At 36.2% G+C, this 26,226-nt stretch overlaps 1 protein-coding gene and 1 pseudogene across 1 annotated transcript in view; both read left to right on the top strand.

The window, feature by feature from the left end:
* The window catches only part of OSBPL1A (oxysterol binding protein like 1A), a 231,211-nt gene that overhangs the window by 65,275 nt on the left and 139,710 nt on the right, over window positions 1–26,226 (top strand). The window contains exons 8-14 of the mRNA XM_046024703.1: window positions 4,020–4,081; window positions 4,184–4,228; window positions 5,633–5,706; window positions 5,818–5,881; window positions 16,892–16,990; window positions 18,156–18,278; window positions 23,929–24,010. Of these exons, the coding sequence (XP_045880659.1) occupies window positions 4,020–4,081; window positions 4,184–4,228; window positions 5,633–5,706; window positions 5,818–5,881; window positions 16,892–16,990; window positions 18,156–18,278; window positions 23,929–24,010 (549 nt within the window). The remainder of the gene's footprint in view (window positions 1–4,019; window positions 4,082–4,183; window positions 4,229–5,632; window positions 5,707–5,817; window positions 5,882–16,891; window positions 16,991–18,155; window positions 18,279–23,928; window positions 24,011–26,226) is intronic.
* On the top strand, window positions 10,389–10,563 carry LOC123954736 (annotated as a pseudogene).

Genomic DNA, 26,226 nt, shown 5'->3' with positions numbered 1-26,226 from the left:
ATTGTATAACTTTCTCATTTTCATACCTATTTTAGAGTATTTTTTTTAATTGCAAAACTAATGCTTATGTTCAAAATGAGGAAAATGAAGGCACCCACAAGCAGAATCAGCTATGACGCAAATATCCATAAAGATTTAGCTTTTGGGGCGCCTGGGTGGCTCAGTGGATTAAGCCGCTGCCTTCGGCTCAGGTCATGATCTCAGGGTCCTGGGATCGAGCCCCGCATCGGGCTCTCTGCTCCGCGGGGAGCCTGCTTCCTCCTCTCTCTCTGCCTGCCTCTCTGCCTACTTGTGATCTCTCTCTCTGTCAAATAAATAAATAAAAAAAAATCTTTAATTAAAAAAAAAAAAAAAAAAAAAAAAAAGATTTAGCTTTTATTTGTTACTTAGTATTCTCTGGTAGACCAAATTTTTTTTAAAAGTTTAAAATAGTGGACGGCTCAGCCAGTTGGGCATCCAACTCTTGATCTCAGCTTAGGTCTGATCTGAGGATCATGAGTTCAATCCCTGCAGTGGGCTCCACACTGGGTATGAAACCTACTTTGAAAAAAAAAAAACAGTTTAAATTTTTTTTAGGGGCGTCTGGGTGGCTCAGTGGGTTAAAGCCTCTAACCTTCGGGTCGTGATCCCAGGGTCCTAGGATCCAGCCCCGCATTGGGCTCTCTGCTCAGCAGGGAGCCTACTTCCTTCTCTCTCTCTGTCTGCCTCTCTGACTACTTGTGATCTGTCTGTCAAATAAATAAAATCTTTAAAAAATTATTTATTTATTTTTTTAGTTTAAACTCAAGAGTATTGGCAAATGGAAGGTCATACATTATTAATGTCAGAGTACATAGGTATCTCATAATATTACAAAGCAGGCATCAGAAGGGATGGAATCAGGAACCAGGAGCTGTTAGGAATCAAGAAGGCTGCCACTCACTGTATGTGTATCCTTCTGTCACTGCTTAGTCTCTCATTTCTGTCTCTTAGCAGATCAGTTTTCCAGTATAAGTGATGGAAGATGACTGCTCTGAACTTCATTCAGTAGACCAGGATCTCCTAACCTCAGTTTTAAATTTCAGTGGTATATAATCCAGTGGCACCCACTGTGTTCGGGACCTGCCTCTGATACAGTCACAGGGAACTCTGGGGCAGGGCCTTATGGTGCAAACATGGCTGCTGTGTCTCCCCCAGGGGGTGTGGAAAGAGCAGTGCTCAGACAGTAGTGAAAGAGTGAGGGTTGGCAAATGCCTCAGAAAGCGTCTACTCCTTCTGTTTTACCGCTTGTAAATAGAGTTGACATATTAAACTCATTTTTATCAAGTATCAACAATTTTTCCATATTGTCTCCAGAAGCCTAGTCTTCCTGGTTCATCATCTGGATAGTATTTCATATGGATATAATTTACCAACCAAAACTCCAATGATATGGACAATGATTATCTGTTTTTCTAAGACTACATTTTCCCAGTCTTTTCTTTCTTTTTTTAAAAAAGTGTTTTAGATTTTTATTCAAATTTGTTGATCCTCTTCTTTGATTTCTTTGAACACTTCTAGACTTAAGTCGAGATTTGGTAAATATTTGATTGTTTTCTCCTAGCTTATCTGTAATCGTATTCATTCATTAAGCAAATGCTGAGCCTCTACTATGTGCCAAGAACCATTGCAGGTGCTGGGGATCCAACAGTGAACAAAACCCGACAGCCCCTACACTCTCAGAGCTTATGTCCTAGAGGGAGGAGCCAGACCAAATGTAAATACACATATACCGTCAGGCAGTGAGGTGCAGAAAAATAAAACAGGTTGAAAGGGATAGAGAGTGATGACATGGGGGGGGGGCGGGGCTGTTAGCTTGGAAAGCCTGTAAGGGAAGGCCTCTATGAGCAGCATAGAGCTGAGTTAAGGAGTGAGGCCTGAGGATATCTGGCAGAAGAGCATTGAATACCACAGGCACGCAGGTGTAAAAGCTCTGGGATGGGGAGCACTTGGCACATTTAAAGAAGAAAGCTGTCAGGTTGCCCAGGGGAGGGAAAGTGGGGGGAGAGGGGTAAAGTCAGGAAAGTAGCCAGAGGCCCAGCCCTGTTTACAGGGTTTTGAGTAACACTATGTAGGAGAGTGTGTTAGGATGTGAGACTCTCAAATTGCTAATCACTAATCTTTATACCCTTCATTGAGCAAATCTTTCCTTTTCCATTGTTTATGCCTTCCTCCTACCTTTTAAGGATTTATGCTCTTTTGTTTTCTATTCTGTTTCATTGCTTCATCTGTCTCTTCTTTTGCAAGTATCTCATTTTTTTTTTTTTTTAAGATTTATTTATTTGACAGAGAGAGATCACAAGTAGGCAGAGAGGCAGGCAGAGAGAGAGGGGAGGAAGCGGGCTCCCTGCGGAGCAGAGAGCCCAACGCGGGGCTCGATCCCAGGACCCTGAGATCATGACCTGAGCCGAAGGCAGAGGCTTAACCCACTGAGCCACCCAGGCGCCCCACAAGTATCTCATTTTTAATGATTGTTTTTGTAATGTATAAAGATCTGATAAGGTTTCTCTTACTCTTCCTTTTTTGAAGATTGTCTTTGACATTCTTACCTGTTTATTCTCCCAGATGACATTTAAAATAATTTCTTTTAGGTTCTTAGTAAACATACCATTGGTATGTTAATTGAAATTATATTCTGTATAAATTCCTTTGAGGAATGTTGACATTTTTATTTAGTGTACTCATTAAAGGACAGATTTGTATCATGTAAAAATTTAAATATTGGATGGTTCCTTGTTTTTATTTTGTTGTGATTGATAAAAGATGTACAATTTTGAATTGACTGGTTATGGTGCTCATTTGGGTAAGGAGACTTTTTCATTCAGTTCAAAAAGCATTTTATTTAATTCTTACTTGTACCAGGCACTTTAGGCATTGAATCTAGAAATGAAGGCTCAGTACTGGAATTTCAGCTAGTTGGCAGGGGTTCAGAATTTATTTTTGGTGTTAGGGCAGAATTCTGTGAAAGAAATCACATTGTCCTCCTCTTCTTTGCCTAAAGGGATAATTTCTCAAAAGTGCCCTGTAGATAGAATAAAAATAACAGTTGGCAGACCTTTTTATAAGACATCTTCCTATATGCTAGCTAGAAAACTTAAAATGGCTATTATGAATTTTTTCCCCGTTAATGAAGTAATATATAATTAGTCCAAGTTTTGCCCATCAGCAGTCCTATTAAATCTACCTTTAAAATCTGAAACCCTTAAACTTCTCTCTATATTTTCTGCGGTCTCCATTTTTATCTATGACTAGCTCTCTAGTCCAAACCACTATTATCTTTTACCTAGACTATTGATACTGCTTTGTAACTATTTCTCTGCTTTTCTGTTGCCCACATTTACAAGGCATTTTCCACCGTAGCCATGATGATCTTTTAGAAAATGTTTTTATTATGGAATTTATCAAAGCTTAAAAAATAGAATAGTATAATTAATTGATGGACTCCTCTCTCTCCAGGTATTTTCAAAGCTGGCCACTCTCCTGTTACTATGTTGTGTATAAATGTTTCAGTATAGGGGTGCCTAACTGGAATGGCCAAATATGGCCTCCCAAAACTAGATAGGGGCAAGGAAATAGATTGTCCCCTAGCCTCCAGAAAGGGTGAAATCCTGTCTACACCTTGATTTTTGACCTCAGCGAAACAGATTTTGGACTTCTGAGCTCCCCAACTATGAAAGAATTCAGTCTTACTGTTTGAAGTCACTGAGTTTGTGGTATTTTGGTGTAGCAGCCATGGGAAACTAATACAATGATTTTAAAGTAAGAAGGCTTGAAGGATCACAGAATCTGTACAGAGTGTTCAGCGGTTAATCTTCCTTGCTGGCTGAATGGTTAGCTACCAAAATGAGGGCCAGAAAGAGTTGAGATGGCAGCTTCAGGTGGGTAATTTGGCAGGAGAAGAAAAAGGTGTGGTCATTAGAATAATTAAAGAATCTTATATGCTATAATAGCATGTTTTATATACAATTAAGTTCTTGGTTTCTTTCTTGTATTTTATACAGATCAGAAACCCCTTGACCTTGCTCAGGGTGCTGAAATGAAACACATTCTTATCGGTAATAAGGTATGTAGTAATGGACTACTTGCATATGATTCTTTTTAGAAAAGATTTTGAATTCTTGAAATATGTGGATGGCATCTTTTTATGAAAACATATTCTTAATAGGTTGTCTACAAAGTGTTGAAACGATATGAAGGCCCTCTCTGGAAGGTAGGCTGGGATTATTTTTTTAATTTACAAAACCAGAAAGAATTCTCAGGGGGTCCATTTTTGTTAAAAAAAAAAATAATAATAATAAATTTAAAGGGTGCCTGGGTGGCTCAGCTAGTTGGGCATATGCCTTCAGCTTGGATCATGGTCTCACGTTCCTGGGATCAAGTCCTGCACCAGGCTCCTTGCTCACCTCTGCCTGCTGCTTGTGCGCTAGTGCTCATGCTTTCAAATAATTTTTTTTTAAAAATTTAAAAATTATTTCTGATATAATCTGTCTTGGATCTGACAACATTGACCATTTTCTGTAGCACTGGACTTCGTTCGGCTTCCACTTATGATAGCAATTGCTGTCCTTTGTGTTGATGGTCTGACACTTTTAGGTGATAAGCTTATACAGAACAGAGTGGGAGAACAAATTCTTTTCCTTAATCATGGAATTACAATGTTTTTGTTATGAATATTGAACTAGGGAGGACTTAATAGGAATTTAATACTCGAATTGTCATAGAGCACATATATAAAATCTGGTTCTAAGAATTTCTTTGCATTTTGGAATTCAGTTATGTTCTAGAATTAACTATTTTAGAGCATGCATTTTTTTTTTGCATTTGTAAGCGCTGCCTCTATATATTTATGCACAAGTATGTCTATATGGTATAAAATCAGAATACTCTTTATTCAGCATTTCATTACAGACTTTGTCTTTAAAGTCCGCAATTGAAAATCTTCCTATAAATATCCCTGAACAATACTGTTAGAACCATAAAGAGTGTTCATTGTTGATCTTATTAGTATGACATATCTATTCCTGTCCCTCTGTTGTGTTACGTCTTCATTAATGCACTGAGTACCTTAGTTCATATTTGATACTTTTTAAAATTTAAAAAATTTTTTTGAAGATTTTATTTATTTGTAAGAGCACAAGCAGGGGGAAGTAACAGGCAGAGGGAGGAGAGACAGGCTCCCCACTGAGCCAGAAGTCCAGTGCAGGGCTTGATCCCAGGACCCTGAGATCATGATATGAGCCAAAGGCCGGCGCTTAACCAACTGAGCCACCCAGACACCCCTGATCATTTTTTTCTTTAATTTTTTTTTTGAGAGAGAGAATGTGTGTGTGAGTGTGGGGAGGAGCAGAGGGAGAAGGACAAGCAGACTCCTCGCTGAGCACGGAGCCTGCTTTGGGACTCCATCCCAGGACACTGAGATCATGACCTGAGCCAAATGCAGACTTTTAACCAACTGAGCCACCCAGGTGCCCCCATGTTTGATCATTTTTTAAATGTTCATTAGTACTATCTAGATGAAAGACTACAATAGAACTGTCATAACTTAATTTTTATCAGTTAGGTATTTGAATCTAGATGAGTCACTTCAGAAAATCATTGCCAATTTTTCCCTTAGAGTTCAAGATTTTTTGGCTGGAGATTATTTTGGGTTGTGCTAGAACATGGAGTCCTTTCATGGTATAGGAAACAGTAAGTATTATCTTGATACTTATTAAATTTCATTATCTAAATTTTGAAAGATTAAAAGTTTTCACTTAACTCTTTTCCTTTTGTCTTGTTAATTTAAAATTTATTTTGAAGGCCTGATGCAGTCCATAATATTTATCGCCAGGGATGCAAGCATCTAACTCAAGCAGTATGCACGGTAGGATGACACATGCATCTTTTGCTCAAACCATGAAGTCAGTTTTGCAAGTAAATGCCCAAAATTATTCTTATAAGCTGCCTTGTAAAATCTTGGGGGTAGAAGGTACTTATATTTTTATTTGAGAACAAGAAAAATTGTGGAATTTGTTTTAAAAATATAATCAATTTTTATTTCCATGTATTGTGGGATGGGAGATGAGTTACCTGAAAACAAAAAGAGCCTTTAACATTTTGTTTTTGTATGTGTATGTATGTATATTCACACATACATGTGTATATACCTATGTATGTATGTCCTACATGTACGTGTGTATTTATACCTGGGTAAATTGGGATAACAGAAGTTTTTCTGGCGTTAAAAATTAAAGCTTGCTTCAAAATTGGGATTCTTGGGTTCTCTGTGTTCACTGTTTATATTTTTATCAACCAGGAGAAAAAAGGAGTTTCTCCTCTGTAGAGATTAGTCTAAGACTAGAGCCTAGACATGCTTCCTTATTTCCTACTTCAGATCCTTTAGGGTAGTCTACACATCGTGGCAGTCCATCTGCTCTTTAGAGCACAACACCTGCCTTTCTTAGGGCGAACACCCCCAGAAGACCAGGTGTTCCCCTTGGGGAGTCACAGACAGGGAACATTCCCCAGGAGTACAGCCGAATTACACAGCTGGCCCCTTCAGAGTCCTCCCACCCTGTGTTCCTTTCACGTTGGGCCAGAGATCCAGGGTCCTCCTCTCATCTTACCTGTGTCATCTTTTTGTTTTCTCTTTCAGGGCAATCCTGGCCATTCTCTTCTGTCCCTGCTGTAGACACATCTACTTAATACCAAGCTTTTTCCTCAGTTGGACCCTTTATCTGGTTCTTGTCTGCGTTAGATCAAAAAATAAAGGAGGTGCTCTGCCCACGCTTTTAAAATTTCTTGCTCTTTAACTTCTGTGGGATTGGTCCTCCCTTCCTGTATTATGCCTCACCTCGTGTTATAACTTTTGTTTCTTCTGTACATGTGTGCTTAAAGCCGACTTTTATGAGTCGTATATAAACACAAGCTGCTGAGTGTCCCCTGTGTGGCAGCTTTAAAGCACTCTGTCTGCTTTGTAGTTTCTTAAAGTAGAAGCTGAGGATACTGATTTGAGGTCTTGTTTTCTAATAGTGTTTCAGCTCTCAGTTTCTTAATTTTTTTCATTGTGCAGTTCAGTGGCCTTAAGTACATTTGTATTATTTTGCAGCTGTCAGCACCATTCATCTCCAGAACTCTTTGTTTTCCCAAACTAAAACTCAGTACCCTTCAGTCACTAGTTCCGTTCCTTTCTATTCCCAGGCCCCGGCAGCCACTATTCTGTTTCCTGTGTCTATGAATTTGACCTTGTTAGGTACCTCGTATAAGTAAATATAGGCAATATGTGTCCTGTGACTGGCTTATTTTCACTTAGTATAGTATCCTCAAGATTCATCCATGTTACAGCACGTATCAGAATTTCTTTCCTTTTTTGAAAAAATTTAGTTGTGGTAAAACACATAACACAAAATTCACTATTTTAACCATTTTTAAGGGTACGGTTCAGTAGCTACTATAGTTCAAGCTACTGAACTGAACTGTGTTTACTTTGTTGTGCAACACATCTCTGGAACTTTTTCATCTTGCAAAACTGGAACTCTGTCCATTGAGCAACTAACTGCCCATTTCCCCTACCGCCAGTGCCTTGCAACCATTGTTCTAACTTTTGGTTTCTGTGAGTTTGACGACTTTAGATCCTCCTGCTATTGGAATCATACAGTTTTATGTCTTTCTATGACTGCCTTACTTCACTTAGTCTGATATCTTCAAGAATCATCCATGCTGTAATGTGTGACAGGATTTCTTTTTTTTCCCAAAGGCTAAATAATATTCCATTATATGTATAGGCCACATTTCTTTATGCATTCATTTGTCAGTGGGCATTTGAATTGCTTCCACCTCTTGGTGATTGTGAATAATGCTGCAGTGAACACGGATGTGCAAATATCTCTTCAAGATCCTGCTTTTGGATCTAGACCTAGAAGTGGAATTGCTGAATGATATGGTAGTTCTATTTTTAACTTTTTGAGGAATTTCCCTGCTGTTCTCCATAGCAGCTGGCCCATTTTATGTTCACACCAACAGTGTGTAAGAGTTCTAATTTCACTTTCTCCACATCCTCATCAGCACTTCGTTCCCTTTTTTTTAAAATTGAGCATCCTCATGAGTGCGAGGTGGTATCTAGTTGCGGTTTGACTTGGGTTTCTGTAATGAATGGTTATGTTGAGGATCTTCTCATGTGCTTCTTAGGCATCGTATATTGTCTTTGGAGAAATATCTGTTTAAGTCCTTTGCCCATTTTTTTAACTGGGCTATTTGGTTTTTTTATTGGTGTTGAGTTGTAGAAGTTCTTTTTATATTCTGGATATAAACCTCTTATCAGTATATGGTTTGAAAATATTTTCTCCCATTCTGTGGGTTGTCTTTATGTTCTGTTGATAGTGCTCTTTGATACATAGAAGTTTTTATTTTGATAGTCGAATTTATCTATTTTTTCTTGTGTCTCTTATGTTTTTGTGTTATGTCCAAGAAACCCTTTCCAAGTCCACTGCTTTGAAGGTTTATCCTTATGTTTCCTTTATGAATTTTATAGTTTCAGCTCTGACGTGTAGGGATAGATTTCTCCCAAGGCCTCTTTCCTTGGGTTGCAGATAGCTGTCTTCTTGGCAGCTTTCCCATGGCTTTACTTTGTGTGCAGGCATCCCTAGTTTCTCTTCCTCTTGTGAAGGATACCAGTCTTGCTGAATTAGGGCCCCGCTCTTGTGACCTCATTTAATCTTAATTTCCTCTTTAAAGGCCCTATTTACAAGTAGTCTCATTGAGGGTTGGCCTTCCACATATGAATGTGGAGGACACAGTTCAGTCCATAACAATCACTATAGTCATTCCAGCTCTCATACAGATACTGTTTGCATTGTCTATCTTTTTCCATCCTTTTGCTTTCAGCCTATTTATGTGCCTCAATCTAAAATAAGTCTCTCTCTCTCCTTTAAAAAAAATATTTTATTTATTTGAGAGATCAAGAGAGAGAGAGAATGAGAGAGAAAGCATGAGGGGGGAAGGTCTGAGGGAGAAACAGACCCCCCCGCTGAGCAGGGAACCCGATACGGCATTCTATCCCAGGACTCCAGGATGATGGCCTAAGCTGAAGGCAGTCACTCAACCAACTGAGCCACCCAGGCATCCTAAAATAAGTCTCTTACTGAGAGCATACACTCATATCTGGTATTTTTATCCAGTTTGACAATCTCTGCCTTGTGATAGGAATGTTTAATGAGGGATGAGTGGCTGGCTCAGTCAGTGGAGCATGTGACTTTTGATCTAGGTGTTGTGAGTTTGAGTCCCTATTGGGTATAGGGATTACTTAAAAGTAAAATCTTAGAGTGTTTAATGAATTTGTACTTAATGTTGTTATTGATATAGTTGGGTTTCTCTCTGCCATTTTGCTGTTTCTGTATTCATTTTGTTTGTTCTTCATCTTCTATATAAGATATGTATGTCTCATATGCAATTTCCTTTTGTTTGTATTTTACTATTTTTTAAAATGATTTCTTAATAGTTGCTCTGGGTATTTTAATATGCATCTTTTTATTTATTTATTTATTTATTTTTTCCCATTTTATTTATTTTTTCAGCGTAACAGTATTCATTCTTTTTGCACAACACCCAGTGCTCCATGCAAAACGTGCCCTCCCCATTACCCACCACCTGTTCCCCCAACCTCTCACCCCTGACCCTTCAAAACCCTCAGGTTGCCCCAACCTCCCACCCCTGACCCTTCAAAACCCTCAGGTTGTTTTTCAGAGTCCATAGTCTCTTATGGTTCGCCTCCCCTCCCCAATGTCCATAGCCCGCTCCCCCTCTCCCAATCCCACCTCCCCCCAGCAACCCCCAGTTTGTTTTGTGAGATTAAGAGTCATTTATGGTTTGTCTCCCTCCCAATCCCATCTTGTTTCATTTATTCTTCTCCTATCCCCTTACCCCCCCATGTTGCTTCTCCATGTCCTCATATCAGGGAGATCATATGATAGTTGTCTTTCTCCGATTGACTTATTTCACTAAGCATGATACACTCTAGTTCCATCCACGTCGTCGCAAATGGCAAGATTTCATTTCTTTTGATGGCTGCATAGTATTCCATTGTGTATATATACCACATCTTCTTTATCCATTCATCTGTTGATGGACATCTAGGTTCTTTCCATAGTTTGGCTATTGTAGACATTGCTGCTATAAACATTCGGGTACACGTGCCCCTTCGGATCTTAATCTATCAAAAACAACTACTTCATTCCATACTTAACTGTGTTTATTATAGTTCCACTTCCTACCCCTTCCTTTGTCTTTATTATTGTTATATATATCATGACTCTACATGTTTAAAAACTCAGTGATGCAGTGTTATATCTATTGCTTTATACAATTTGTATGTTTGTTTTAAAATATTTTTATTGAGCTTTGTCCAGTGGCAGTATCGTAGCCAGTGAGGTTTATCTGAGGCGCGATTATTGCTAATTAAAATGTTTTTAATTGAACTATAATTCACATCATAATACAGTTCACCCACTTGAAATGATTCAGTATTTTTTTTTTTTTTGTATGGTCATACACTTGTGCCAATCATGAGACCACGATCCATTTTAGATTCATTTCCATATTCCACAAAGAAACTTCATACCCATATGCAATCATACTCCATTGCCTGTCAGTACCACCCTCTTCTAGACCCCAGGCAGCCATTGATACCTGTCTCTATAAATTTGCCTATTCTGGACATTTCATATAAATGGAATCATATAATATTTGGTCTTTTGTTTCTGGATTCTTTTGCTTAGCATAATGTTTTCGAGGTTCCTCCGTATTATAGCACCTATCATTACTTCAGTCCTTTTATGGCTAAATAATATTCCATTGTATGGATAGACAGTACTTATCCATTCATCAGTTAATGAATATTTGGGTTGTTTTTCCTTTTTGTCTCTTGGGAATGCTGCTGCTGTGAGCATTTGTATATAGGTTTTTGTGTGGATGCAAGTTAATCTCCTGTGCTTTTAAAAAGAGAAGAGAGGGGCACCTGGGTGGCTCAGTGGGTTAAAGCCTCTGCCTTCGGCTCAGGTCATGATCCCAGGGTCCTGAGATCGAGCCCCACATCGGGCTCTCTGTTCAGCAGGGAGCCTGCTTCCTCCTCTCTCTCTGCCTGCCTCTCCACCTACTTGTAATTTCTGTCTTTCAAATAAATAAATAAAATCTTAAAAAAAAAAATAAAAAGGGAAGAGAGAAGAAAAAGATTTATAGTCTTTAATTTTAATTTATGTTTTTATATTTCTAGTTCTGTTTATTTTTTCGGTGCATGCATAGGGCCATTTCCTTGCTCTGAGATAGCTCAGTTCCCTCCTTTATCCTCTGTCCTATTATTGTCATATATATTACACCTCTGTATGTTACAAGCTCAGCCATACAATTTTATAATTGTGTAAATTGCTTTAAATTATTTGAGAAAAGAGAAAGTATATACTGTATTAGAATTATCTATGCAATTAACTTCTCTGGGGTTTTTTTTCCCCCCTTGTTTGATGTCACTTTATTTTAGTCTAAAGAACTTTTTTTTACTCTTTTTTTAAGGTATACATAATGAATTGTCTGAGTCTTTTTTTTAATTTGGGAATGTATTTTACCTCCGTTTTAGAATAATAGTTTTATAAAACAGAAATTTTCTTTCAGCACTTTGAATATGTCATCCCCTTACCTCTGTCCTTCGTTGTTTTTGATGCAAAGTCAGCTGTTAATTTTACTATGCTTCCCTTGTGTTTGAGGAGTCCTTTTTCTCATTACTTTCAATATTTTCTGGTTTTTGGCTGTCAGTAGTTTGACTAAGATGTATCTAAGTATAGATCTCTCTGAATTTATCCTACTTAAGTTTATTTAACTTCTTGGATGTCTAATATTTTCATTGAACTTGGGAAATTTTCAACCATTATTTCTTTAAATATTTTTTCAGCTTTTTTTCTCTCCTTCTGTGACTTTGTCTGTTGGTACACGTGATAATGTCCTGTATTTTTCCCCCTTCCATCTCAGATTATCTTTTTTTTTCTTTTTTGAAGATTTTACTTATTTGACAGAGAGAGAAGCAGCAAGAGAGGAAACACAAGCAGTGGGAGAGGAAGAGGGAGAAGTAAGCTTCCTGACCAGCAGAGAGCTCAATGTGGGGCTTGATCCCAGGACTCTGGGATCATGACCTGAGCTGAAGGCAGATGCTTAACAGACTGAACCCAGGTGCCACTCCCTGCCCCCCATCTCAGATTATCTTGAGTGAATTTCTCATTTCAGTTCTTGGAATTTTCAAAATTCCATTTGGTTCTTTTTCATAACTTGCATCTTTTTACTGATATTTTCTATTTGATGAGTTATTGTCATTATGCTTTCTTTTAATTCTTTATGATTTACTTTAGTTTTTGAACATTTTTGTAAGAGCTTTTTAAATGTCTGGCTCTTTTGCCAGTTTGTTCCTGGCTGAGTACTTTTAGACCTCATGTTCTGTGATTTTGGCTTTTCCTGATTGTTTGCTACCAAGATTGCTATTGTTTTGAGAAAGCCATAGAATTGGATTTTTCAGGGCCCTACTCTAAAGTCAGCCCCCGTATTTAAAGCTTGCCCCATAATGATACAGTTTGCCACAGAGAAAGGAGGAGGGGGAAATGGAGCGGACTGAGGCTAAAACAGCATCCACTGTTCTTACTGAGAGATTCAGTAGATTTTTCTTGAGCCAATGCTTTTCCATATGTTGTATGTCTTCCATCAATTGTCAGTGTTGGGGAGTTGTTGTTTTGATTGGGACAGATTTACTTGTAGAGGATTGTTACTTTAGCACTCTCAAGACCTATAAGCTATGAACATTATATCTCTCCTTTATTGAAATCTTCTTTAGGGGCGCCTGGGTGGCTCAGCGGTTTAAGCCTCTGCCTTCGGCTCAGGTCATGATCTCAGGGTCCTGGGATCGAGCCCCGCATCGGGCTCTCTGCTCAGTGGGGAGCCTCTTTCTCCCTCTCTCTCTGCCTGCCTCTCTGCCTGCTTGTGATCTCTCTCTCTGTCAAATAAATAAATAAAATATTAAAAAAAAAAGAAATCTTCTTTAATTTCCTTTTATAATGTCATATAATTTTTAGCTAAATTTGTCCTTATGTGTTTATTTTTTGAAGCTAGTATGATGGGCTTGAAATTCTCATTTTCTGTTTTTTTGCTGCTATTATATATAAATTTGTTTTGAGTCCTGTGGCCTTGCTAAATTCATTTAATAGTTTTGGTAGTTTTTTTGCAGATTCCTCAGCATCTCCTACATGCACAATCATTTTTGCCAAAAAACAGACAATGTAGATGTTTTTTTCATAGATGCCCTTAATCTGCTTTAGGAAATTATTTTCATTACCTAATTTCCTGAGAGCCCTTATCATGAGAATATGTTGAATTTTATGAAATACTTTTTGCATATTATTGAAATGATCATAGGGTTTTACTCATTCTATTAATATGGTTAATTACACTGATAGGTCATAGGGTGTTAATAAACCAGTCATATAACTTTTTCAGTTAGTCATGATATATTATTATTTTAGTAAATTGTTAATATTTTGTTAAGGATTTTTGCTTCTGTGTCCCTGATGGATATTGATTTATATTTCATGATACATTTTGTGTGGTTTTTGGAATCTGAGAAATATTGGTCTCCTGTAATGAATTAGAAAATATTTCTTTTCAGTTTTTTTTGGAAGTTTTTATAAGATTAGGTTTATTTCTTTCCTAAATGCTGATATAATTCATGGGCCAAAAAGTTGGAGGGTTTTGTTATTTTTTAAGGAAAGGATTGTAATTACAAATTTCTTCAGTTGCTAAAGGGCTAGTTCAGACTTTCTATTTCTTCTTGTGTTGGTGTTTGTAATTTTTGCCTTTCAAAAAATTTGTCCTTTTTCTTAGGTTATCAAAAATTTTGGTACTAATATTCCCTTATTATGTTTTTAATGTTTGTATGATAGGTAGTGCTGTGCTGTATTTCATTTTTTTATATTAATAATTTGTGTCTTTTTTTTCTTCCCTAGATCAATCTGGCTAGCAGTTTATCAATTTTATTGATCTCTCCAAAGAACTAGTTCTTGATTTCTTTTTGAAACTTTTTGTTTTCTGTTTTCTTTTGATATTTTTTGTTCTTTTTAAGAAATTTCTCTATGCTTCAGGTTTAATTTGTTTTAATTAATAGTTTCTCAAGGTCAAAGGTTAGATTATTGATTAAGGTCTGTTTTCTTTACTAATACAGCCATTTAAAGCTATACTTTTATATTTGTAACCGTTTTAGTTTCATGTGGCTAATTTTGGTATGTTTTCATTAGTAGTTCAAAATATTGTCTAATTTCTATTAGAAATTAGTAGAATTTCTATTAAGGGGCACCTGGGTGGCTCAGTAGGTTGGGGCCTCTGCCTTTGGCTCAGGTCATGATCCCAGGATCCTGGGATTGAGCCCCACGTCAGTCTCTCTGCTCAGCAGGTAGGCTGCTTCCTCCTCTCTCTCTGACTGCCTCTCTGCCTAGTTGTGATCTCTGTCTGTCAAATAAATAAATAAAATCTTCAAAAAAAAAAAAAGAAATTTCTATTCATAGAAACCTTGTCTTTGAACCAATGAATATTTAATTTTCAAGTAATTGGAAGTGTTGTTCTTCTAAGTGATTGGGATGTTTATAATCTGTTTCTGATTTATAATTTAATTTCATTTTGGTCATTGAATGTGTCCTATATGATTTCTGTTTTTTCAATGTATTGAGACTTGCTTAATGGCTCTATGAATGGATTATTCCAGTAAATGCATTTAAAAATAATGTGTACTTTGCTACTGCTAGGTTTGGAGTCCTATAAATATCCAGTCATGGTGGTTGATAGTACTGTTCAGATCTGTGTTTTGTTGATTTTTGGCTAATTGTATCAGTTGCTGAGAGGGGTATCAAAATAACCAACTATGCTTGTGGAATATTCATTTCTCAGCTGTTGAGCACATACATACCAATGATCTTGTCTTCTGAATAATTGACCCTTTTATTATTATATGGTGGCCCTCTTTATCTCCTGTAGTATATTTACTTTTGAAATCCATTTTGCCCAATATTACATAAGCACTCAGGCCTTATGTTCACTGTTTGCATAGTATCTCTTTTTCTCTCCCATTTCCTTTTAACCTATACATCTTTATTTTCTTTCTGAGTAAATAGTATATATTGGGTCCCTATTAACCATTCTGAAAATTTTGCCTTTAATTAGACTTCTTTTGAGAATATGTTCCACTTTCTTCTTCACATATCAGGTAATTTTAGATTGTATCCTTAATATTATGAAATGTTAAGTTCTGGGGATTCTGGGTTCTGTTATTTTTCTCTGTTATTTCCACTGTTTTAGCAGGTCATTTTCTTGACTGGCTTTAGGTTGTAAACTCTGTTTTTTGGGTGGCAGCTCTGGTCTGCATTTAGATAGGTTGTATTTAAGAGACTGTTTTGAATCCTTTCTCAGCATCAATTAGACATGTGAACAGACAGTTTGGGGATCTCTTCTTTTTTTCCCTTGGAGGATTACTCCCACTTTCTTTAGTATTTCTGCTTCCCTGGCTTTTCCTTATTCTCAAAGAGAGACTGTAGATTTTTCCACGTGTGCCCATGCTGCTTGTGTCCCCCGGTGGACTCTATGTCCCAGCTGAAAAACCTTGGGGTGGGAACTTATTCGCATAGTTATTTCCTTTCCTCCAAGAGCATTCCCTATATGAGTCTGTCAACTTTTGTTCACTTTCCAGTTCCGTCAGGCAGTTGCTTTTTTTTTTTAAGATTTTATTATCCATTTTGAGAGAGAGTTCCAGTGTGCATAAGCAGGGGAGGGGCAGAGGGACAAAAAGAATCTCGAGTAGACGCCATGCTCAGCGCAGAGCTCAGTCTCACAACCCCAAGATCACAACCCAAGCTGATATCAGGAGTCAGACACCCAAATGATGCAGCACCCCAGTACCCACCCCCATCCTGGGCAGTTGCTTTTTATAGTTGTTTTCTGCAAAAAGGAGGGTGGTACTCTTGTAGGGTCTGGAAGTAGAAGTCTATCTTTTCCCATTCCTTTTTTTTTTTTTTTTTAAGACTTTATTAGAGAGAGAGTGTTTGAGTGAGAGAGCACAGCAGGGGGAACACCAGAGAGAGAGGGAGAAGCAGACGCCCCACAGAGCAGGAAGCCCAATGTGGGGCTTAATCTCAGGACCCTAAGATTATGATCTAAGCCAAAGGCAGCCACTTAACCGACTGAGCCACTTAGGAACCCCTATCTTTTTCCATTCTTAAATCCCCTCACTTTCCAAACATATATTTCAATGAAACATAATTTTTTATCTTCTTTTCCTTTTCCCCTTCTTTATCAATTTCATATGTACTTACTCTTTTACACTCAGTTCAAATATTTTGTACATTCAGCTCAAACAAAAAGTTCAGGAGAATGGTATGAATAAGAAATTGGGGCTTTTGTATTTAAAGAATCTTATAGCCCAAATGCATGCTAAGTTATTAAATGTAAAGGACAAAACCACATACCTAATTGACTATTCAATTAGGACTATTTGCCTAATTGACTATATACCTAATTGACTATTCAATTAGGACTATATTTTGACTATTCAAATAGAAATGAGTAACTTTGAATATGAAAGCCGGATGTTATTAAAGATAAGCTGCAATGCATGTGATATCCCCAGTACATCAATTTTTCCTCCAGTTTTTACCATTTGGTATTTAAAATATTGTTCAATTGGGTATAATTAAGTTATGTTAATACTGTTATGTATTATATGTACTGTTATATATACATATATATATATACATACACATAGACATGTACATATATCCTATTTTATATGCATGAATGATATTGTCTTATTGACTTCTTTATATCCAAGGTAAAATCCACTGATAGCTGCCTCTTCTTTATTAAATGCTTTGATGACACTGTTCATGGCTTCAGGGTTCCTAAGAATAGTCTTCAGCAGTCAAGAGAGGTAATTTTATGGATTCATTTATCTTTCATAGAACTTAACATTTAAAAACAAAGAATATAAGATCAATTCAATAATAACATCTAAAATTTTGATGACTGTACCTTTTTAATGGGGGCGATTATATGAAGCTTGAAATTTGGCTTATGTATTAATTTTTTTATCAACATGTACCTGCAGATATTTTCTGTTCCTAATTATCTTTATTAATTTGATTTTGTGAATCATTTTCGGAAAAAAATCCTGAATGATTATGTAGTCTGCCTCTTAATTTATAGGTGCAGAAACTGAAGCCGGTGAGATTGAAGTGCTGTCTCAAGGTCAGGCAGCTTACAAGTGACAAAACCTGGCTTCACCTTAGGTGTTCTGATTTATTACAATATAGCCTCAGCCTTCCTTTGTGGTAAATTGAAAACAACAGCAGCAAGCAAGCAAATTGGGATTGATGTGACAGAAATTAATAGTGCAGTTATTTAATAGACACTCCATATTCCTTTAGATCAAAGGAGTATTTGTAGACCCGTCTTGTTTTTTGTAAATTAGGTAAGAGGTTAAAAGAATCTATTTCCAAAGTGGTTAACTCTGGCCCTGCAAAGAACCCTAAATGATCTAAATCCTGACTCTCTGACCATATCATAAAGTGGTAAAATTTGACCTTGAGTAATGCTGTAAGAAATGAGAAGTAACACAGGTATTTTTAGGGAAAATGTTCTTTTTGTGAAATCACTGATATTTTAAAAACATTAGTAAAAGCGAAAGCATCAAGGCAATTGTTGGCTTTCTTATAACTCGATTGAAAGTTAGTAAAACTGTATTTCTGGACATATTAGTATACAGTAGCATATCCAACAGTGTGGAAAGTCTGTAATTTTAAGTGAAAAAATTTACACCCATTATGCAACTTTTATAATGTGTATCTTAATAGTATTGAGTATGTAAAATTATAGATGATATTTTTTAGAGTATTAGGAAGTTTTTTTAATCCAGAAATGTCATGGACAAGAGACCTGCATCATTCTTTTGTTGTTGGTTGGTTTAGGTTTCTTTTATTTTTTTGAATCTGCAATATTTTCTCCATGTAAATTTTAACTTTCTAAATCATTGGCATATTATCTCTTTTTTGAGTAAAAATGCGTTTCATTTTATTTCAATTATTGGATTATTTCAGGACTGGCTGGAAGCAATAGAAGATCATTCTGCTTATAGCACTCACTACTGTTCCCAGGACCAGCTGAGTGATGACGAAGAGGAAGATGCAATTTCAGCTGTAGACTTGAAGGAATCCTTAGAGGTAATAGAAAAACCAAACTTGACTTTTATAGCTAACTCTGTCACCGAGAATTTTTTTTTCAAATATGAGATTTTGAAATTAAGGTATCTGACAATGGAGATAATAATGCTCTTTGTCCAGTAATATTTTATGCTATTTATAGTGTCTGTTATGATGATACTGTCAAATGTCTCTGTAGATAATGCTCTAAAGATAGGATCCTATGCCCAAATATATCTTTTTTGGTTAAAATTTTTTCATTGCTATAATCAGATTGTCATTCTGTTTGAAAACTGCTGCCAGTAGGGGGAGTGTGCAGAGCTTGACTTGCTGCCCTTTATGACTTCACTGCATATTTCAGAGTTTAAATAATGCAACCATAGTGATACCTTTCCTGGCTGGTAGTTTCATTTAAAACCACTTGTAATCTATAACTTCATTGATTAGAGGTAAGATAAAGCATCAGTAATAAAAGGACAGGACTTTTAAACTTTTAAACTGGTATTTCTGAAGTGATGTCAAAGTCTTAGCCATAGAGAAATACCAGTATGTGTTATTGAAATGAAATAGATTTTTTTGTTTGTTTGTTTTTTGTTTTTAAAATCTGGGCATCAGTTTTCTGGCTGTGTCTTTTAAATGGGAACGGGGTTTGGAAGAATTAGAGTTTCAGTCTAAATAATTATTCAGAACATACCAATTTGCCTACTAAATTTAATCTCTTTTTTTTTCCTAACTAAATGAAGTGGTTGCAAGATTTGAATGTTTCCAAATCAACAGCTTTAATGAAGTTAAGTTTGCTAATACCTAGGGAGTTTTATTGACTTAAGGACCTATAAACTTAGAGATTTTGGCTTTTTCCATCCCTAATCCTCTTTTATGATGGAACATTAAAAAACTTGAGCTCTTCCATGTTTGGTTGAAGACATTGCCAGAATTTATTGACATTCGTTTTACCAGTGCTACTTTTGTTTTTGTTTTTTTAAGTCTAATGTGTTGAGTGACAACCATAAACATAATTTTCAGATCTGTGAACTTTGCAAAAATGATATCTACTAGAACATCTAAATAACATTAAAACTGTTCGGGTAAATAAAGTTTACATATCTACGGCCAGAATCATGTTAAACTAGTGAAAAAAAAAACCAAAATTGTGCTAAATACTTCAACTTTTAGTCAGTATTCCCTCCATGAAAAGAAGTCCTTTCCTATTTATCCTCAAAATAAGGTAAATGATAAAATGTAGAAGGACTTACAAAGCATACCAATCTTTCCTAGGATTATTATGGTAATTTTAAGACATTTTTAATGGAAGCTACAGGTAAAATAAAAGCATACTAACTCATATATCATTAAAGTTTTTTTGAAAAAAAATGTTTCTTTGGTATAGTTTTCAGTTTTTCATGTTATCAACTTCAACTGTACCTTTTATTTTATTCACTTGAATATCATGCTTTTACATTAACTTTAAAACCATTAAGTTTTTGCAACTTCTAGATTTTTATAGCACCTGAAGTCGGGGAGAGTTACAACAGTGTTTAGCACTTTCATGTTTTGCGGTTATAAACATGTTTCTGTCTAACAGAATTTGAATGCTAATTCTGTGAATCTTGACTCTTGTCTCAACTCCTGAAGTTTGGTCCCAAAATAGGTTAAAATCTGAAATGAGCTGTGAAGTATGTTAAATTGTAGCTTGTGGTAGACTGGCTCCAGAATGCCTTTGATCATTGGATTCTTAAATTGTAAGGATATTCTGGGACCTATTTGTGAAATGAAACCTATTCTAGATGTTTATAGACTTTCTAAAGGGAATTAGGAACTCTAGGGTTAGAATACTCTAAAAGCATCTGAATTGGCATAAAACTAACCTTATTTCCTCAGTATGGTTTTGGACAAGACATTATGGGGGGGAAAAATGTCCACACTGAAAAAGTGGCCGGGTTATATGATGTTTTTGGTCTCATCTTATCTCCACCCAAAACGAGGACCTCCAAAAATTGAAAATGGCTTTTTCCTTATCTCTCTGTCACTGCCCTGAGGTTAGGTCTCCAGAAAGAGAAGTATAAGACAAATCATAGAAATACTGGCCTTATGGTTGTTGCCTTAATGACAACTTAGAAACATTTCAAATATAAAAATAGGAAGACAAATTCAAGCACAGTGTTGGTGTAGAAATGCTATCCAGTACGATAGCTAGTAGACACATTTGGCTATTCAGACATAAATTAGAGTTAAAAATTCAGCTCCTTTTAACTGAACACAGTTCAAATACTCAGTAGTCACATGTGGCTACCACTTTGGACAGTACAGTGTAGAATGCTGCTATCGTTGTAGAGCTTACTATGGGACAAAACTGGGATAGGCTCTTAGATTTGGGGTGGCACAAGGAAAGTGAGGGTTTCATTTGTTGATGATATCTTGATTCTACAGGATCTGAAGTCAGTGTTATAAGGATTTAATGAGCAGAAGATGCTAAATTTTAGTCAAATGAGAAAATGATATCATACTTTCCTGATTTAAAGGTAAATGATGCCTATTATTAAAATGAATGTGCAGGAGGATGAATGTACCTCAACATAGGGCTGATAAATATAAGATTGGTACATTCAATACAAGAATGAGACAGATTTATATAGATATATCTAAGATTTATGGTTATGTGAAAAGGGCAAGGTAGAAAATGATGTATCTAATACGCTACTACTTGGGAGAAGAAGCAGGGTCTTATGCATACATTTGTGCAGGCTTAGGTCATCCCTGGCAAGATGAGAAATTATTAACAGTGGTTGCTTTGAGGCTGGTAAAGGGGGAAAACAAGGACTCTAAGACTGATATGTGAGAGAGAACTGCCTTTTTCTCTCTGTATCCTTTTGTTTAATTTTTTTATTTTGTGTAAATATCTACTGCAAAATAGCACATTAGGAAATTACAGAACAGGCCATAATGATCCCCAGGTACCAAGAAGAATAAATGTGCTATTATTGACTTAGATTGAGGGGAGATGGATTTGGCTGGAGGTAGGGAGCCTTGGAGGTGAGACTTGGGGCACAAGTACTCACAATCCTGGCTGTTTTCTGCAAAGAGGAATGTCATCAGAGTTCTATAATATATTCTCTAAAAAGTTTCTGTACAATAAAATGAATGCATTTTATGTCTTCAGTTTGACATGTTCTGACAAATGTATATACCCTTCGTAACCACCAATTCTCTCAAGATAGAGACATTTTCATCACCTCAGAAAGTTCCCTGGGGCCTCTTCCCTGGCAGTGCACTTCACCTCCATCTCAGGCAACCACTGATCTGCTTTCTATCCTCATAGGTATCACTTTTGCCTGTTCTAGAATTGTGTGGAATTAGAATCATACTGTATGTGCTCATTGGAACCTGTCTTCTTTCATTCACTATGTTGTATCTGTAGTTTGTCCCTTTGAATTGCTTGAGTAGAGGCAGTCTGCTTCTGTTCTTAATTAACCAAATGTGGGTTGTAGCAAAGAGCCTGGAATTTATGACCTCTTCCCTACCCCATTCAGTCCTCCTGAGCCCTTGATAATACATATTTGAGCTGTTTTTCTAGGCCAGGGATAATAAAGTGGTTTAACATCAACTTAAACGGAAGAGCCAGTATCTGGGTGGGCAGAAGTAGGCGCAGGAGGCCTGCATTAGGAACGTGCTCAGCTGCTCATCTGGGTGCTTCCTGCCCTCTGGGCCCTGAATCTGTGGATGCCACTCTGTTCTTGAGTTCTGTGCCCAGATAACTTTGATTTAAAATATCGTCATGCTTGGGCATTAGGTCATTGCTTAAGAGTTGTTTATGTAGAATAAAAAAATAAATAATTAAAACCTAAAAACAATGCCTGACATAAGGTGAATGGCTTAGAAGTTAAGAATGGGACACCACGCCGGGCTTTGCAAAGAACTCCTGAACAGAACCTTTCTAAATAGATTTCTAGGTTTACCTAATAGAACTGGTAGCTGCTAAGGGGGAAATTATAGCAAATTGGAGGATGTGAACATATTATTTGTATTAATAACCTCTTTCCATTCGTTTTACCTTCCAAACCACACCAATTGTTTAGAAGACACATTATACCTAATTATAAAGCAGAATGTGTAGATCTTCTCCAGCTGACCTAATACGTACCTTTTATTAAAACAAGTAAGTCCTCCAACAGGGAAGCTCTTTTTAGTAACTGTCTGTCAGGTAGATGTTAAGGGAAGAGGAATGGGATTCAGGTATTTGAGGGTGATGTTATGGAGAATGTTCTTGTCTTTATTACCCCAGGAGCCCTAGCCTGTTCATTATGGATTCTCAGACTGCAGATGAAGCCAGTGCTTGCTTTTACGCATCCAGCTCACTTTCACCATAGAAAGGAAAAGAGAAGATGGTAGCATTGACTTGCATGTAGGCAGGAGGATTAACTATGTATAGAGTAGAAATGACAATTTTCTTTTAGTAAATCATAAGTGATACATTTGGTTGCAGTGCCTGTTTCCGGTCCTTCAGATCAGCCTCTTCTCTGCTTTCAACCTGTATTTATGGGCTGTGTCTGCAAAAGTGACCCAGGACGCCATTTCCCTTTCTGTGGTGTTTCAAATTGTGTAGTGTAGGTATCGTCCCTCTTCAAAAAAAAAAAAAATAATAATAACTATATTTTTTTATGTTGTTAGAGCTCTCAACACAGAGTAATGTAGATTTTAAAGATAACATTTCCTGTCACTAATGTGGTACCATGAATAATTCTGCTGTGGTTGAGCTGAGCATCATAAGCACTGAAAATTTTATAAGGCGAGAAAGGAGAAAAGCCTGGTTACCTGTGTCCCTTTGTCATGTCGGACTGATTTAGGAGGAGCAAAAATGTTTAGTGATAAGCCAGTTGGGATTAGGAGTACAAAGCGGGGAATTCGTAAGGATAAACAGTACTCTTCCTACAGCAATGTGATTCTGATATTAGACTCAATCTTATCAGAATAGACATTTTTCATTGCCATAACCAACTGACTTCACAATGATAATTTTCTTCCTTATTCTTCCTATTTCTTGAAAGTACAACTAACATCAAAATTACATTGTTAATATAATCAATGTGGTTACCTGACTTTTCATTTTAGATTTCTAAATCTAAATGGGATGGGATTGTGTCATTAAATACTGTTTTGCTTTTAGGGATCTAAAAGTAGCTTTGATTTACTAAGAAAATGTCCTTACTGGTCTGCTTATGTGGACTTAGATGGCTGAACAAAAATCAGCTGTGGTTTCTAAATACTACTATCATCTAGTTTTTTTAAAAAATATATTCTTAAGGAATGCATTTTATAATTCCCTGATGAATTTAATCAAGTCTACAAAAAGGATTAATTGGGAGAAATCTAACTCCTATGTATATGGAATAATGAGTTCTCAGAAACCATGAGTCCAGTTGTATGTTGTGTAAATGACAAATGCTGAGTGTATTTGTAATTTAGAAAGATTTATTTTTTTAAATCTGTATTTGATTAAATGCAATATTCAATTTCTAAGGAAAATTTCTCTCATGCTTTCTCTCTGTTAAGATGTATTTTAATTGTGGTATATCAACATATGAACTAAAAGTTTTGAAAGAAACAATAAAACATATGAACTTTAAAAATCCTTTATAAATAAGTTTTAATTTTGCTTTTGTTTTTGTTTTCCCAGAAAGCACAGACATGCCAACAGAAACTAGATAGGGAAATTTCTACCTTTCTGAAAATGATTAAGGAGTGTGACATGGCTAAAGGTAAAAAAAAAAAAAAAAAGTTGGGGGGTGAAACTACCAAATAACACCTGCTATTTAACACAACCCATTATCCTAAATGTTGATCCTTTGTAGTTTTGTTTGCTATATATGTAGATAATTTTCAGTTTTGAATTCAAAATTATGCTTGATAAGACTATTTAGCAGTTTTTAAAAAACTACTTAAAATTTCTACTCATGGAGGAGACTTGGTTTATAAATTAATATTTTATTCTTTTAAGAAAAAGTTGAAGTTAACATTTTGGGCCTATAAATTCATTTTGCCTGCATAATGAGACTCCTACTTATGAATTCAGAAGACCTGAATTTTAAACTGTCTTGGGTTTGAATCCTTGTTCTGCCACTTACCAGCTATTACTTTGAACAATATGTGTAACCTCTCTTAGCCTGTTTCCCCATATATAAATGAAGGGGTTGGTTGTTCTCAGGTCTTAGCTTTTTATGATTCTATGAATGTCTACATGACCTTGAGTGTCTAATGGTTAATCCACCTTTCAGTAGTAACTTTTTATTTCTTCAGTCTCCACTGATTGTGAATCAATCATCAAGAGTTGACTATAAATATTCTAAAAATCAAAATAACATATAGTACAAAATAAAAAGTCTAATAAAAATTATCTTTCTAGAAAATTTCTATTCTTTTTTCTATTTCTAGAAAAAAGTATTACTTTGTAAATTAAAAACTGTTTCTTAGACTTTAGACTCCTCATCATTGCTTTAGATTTCAGCTATCATGGGTTTGTAAATAACTTCACTGAAATTTAATTGATTCAGTTGTCTATGAGTTTAACTATCAGTTTTAATCACAAACTAGTTTCCCTCTCTGGACTTCTCAGTTTAGTTTATATATGCTCAAGGAATGCAAAGAAAAGCTAATATTAGAATAAACTGAACACAGGTATTTTATATCTGTCCAGATGGACCTTGGGCATCCCTTTGTCAGTTCCATAAACATTTATTTGTATTGATGATAGCTTTGAGAAGGACAGCAGTTAAGTCATTTTGATTATTGTGGGCTGGAATATTGTATTACTTAGCACTCTTCATCCTCAGTGGACTTTTTAAATAAGAGCAGCTTCATTAGATATAATTCACAATCTAAAATGTATCCATGTGAAAGATACCCTTCAGTGGTTTTTAATATACTTAGAGTTATGAACCTGTGACCATCAAAGAACTTTTAAAACACCATCTTCAAGAACCATCAAAAGTAAGAAGAGATACTGGGGCTCCTGAGTGGCTCAGTGGGTTAAGCCTCTGCCTTCGGCTCGGGTCATGATCTCAGGGTCCTGGGGTCGAGTCCGCATCTGGCTCTCTGAGGGGGATTCTGCTTCCCCCTCTCTCTCTGCCTTCCTCTCTGCCCACTTGTGATCTGTCTGTCAAATAAATAAATAAAATCTTAAAAAAAATAAAAAGATACTAATGACATTTAAAAGATGTAGGAAATGTCCAGAGTTAGATGAAGTATAAGGATTAATTCCTTTAATATGGAGCAAAGAAAGAAATTACATCAGAACTACAACCAAATTAATTTTGTTTTTTTTTAAACTTTGAGATCTCTTCTTTCAGATTATCTCTATGACCTATCACTCATAACGATGGCATGCATCATTTGCATTTTTAGAGATATGCATAATATTCAATATTACAAAAGAGCTATTTCAGACAGTGCCCTCTGGAAAACTTTGAGAGGTCTGATGATGATCTGACAGTGCTATTTCATATATCTACAATGAAATTCAATAGATTTATACCCAAACAACTGTAAACATTATTTTCTGCAGGTGTATATAGATAAGTCCGCATATTATATAAATAGTAAATGGGGTTAAGATGATTTCATGAGTGGAATTAGAGTTGAAGATAACTGTGTTACCTTAATGCCGAGGGATTGTGCAGAGTAGTCTTGCACCATGTGTTTTGTTGCTGATAGATAGTAGCGGATAAATACACATCGTGCTCCGTACCATCTACACAGTTTGCCAATAACTTCTCAAAACGAAGAACCACGGTGTTCCTGGATAAAATCTAGACCTTGTGGTTGTGATTGTTAGTTGTCTTACATTGTAATACAAAATTATGTGAACTTGAAGACTCCTCTCTTAACGTCTTATTCCAACTTCTGCCATACTGGTTTGGCTCAGTGTCCCTTCAAATCCAGGTCACTGCAACAGCCTCCCCTGTGTCTTCTGCCTTCT

The sequence above is a fragment of the Meles meles genome, chromosome 12 (genome assembly GCF_922984935.1).
Source record: "Meles meles chromosome 12, mMelMel3.1 paternal haplotype, whole genome shotgun sequence".
Taxonomy (NCBI): domain Eukaryota; kingdom Metazoa; phylum Chordata; class Mammalia; order Carnivora; family Mustelidae; genus Meles; species Meles meles.
This window is presented reverse-complemented; position numbering and strand designations above follow the sequence as displayed.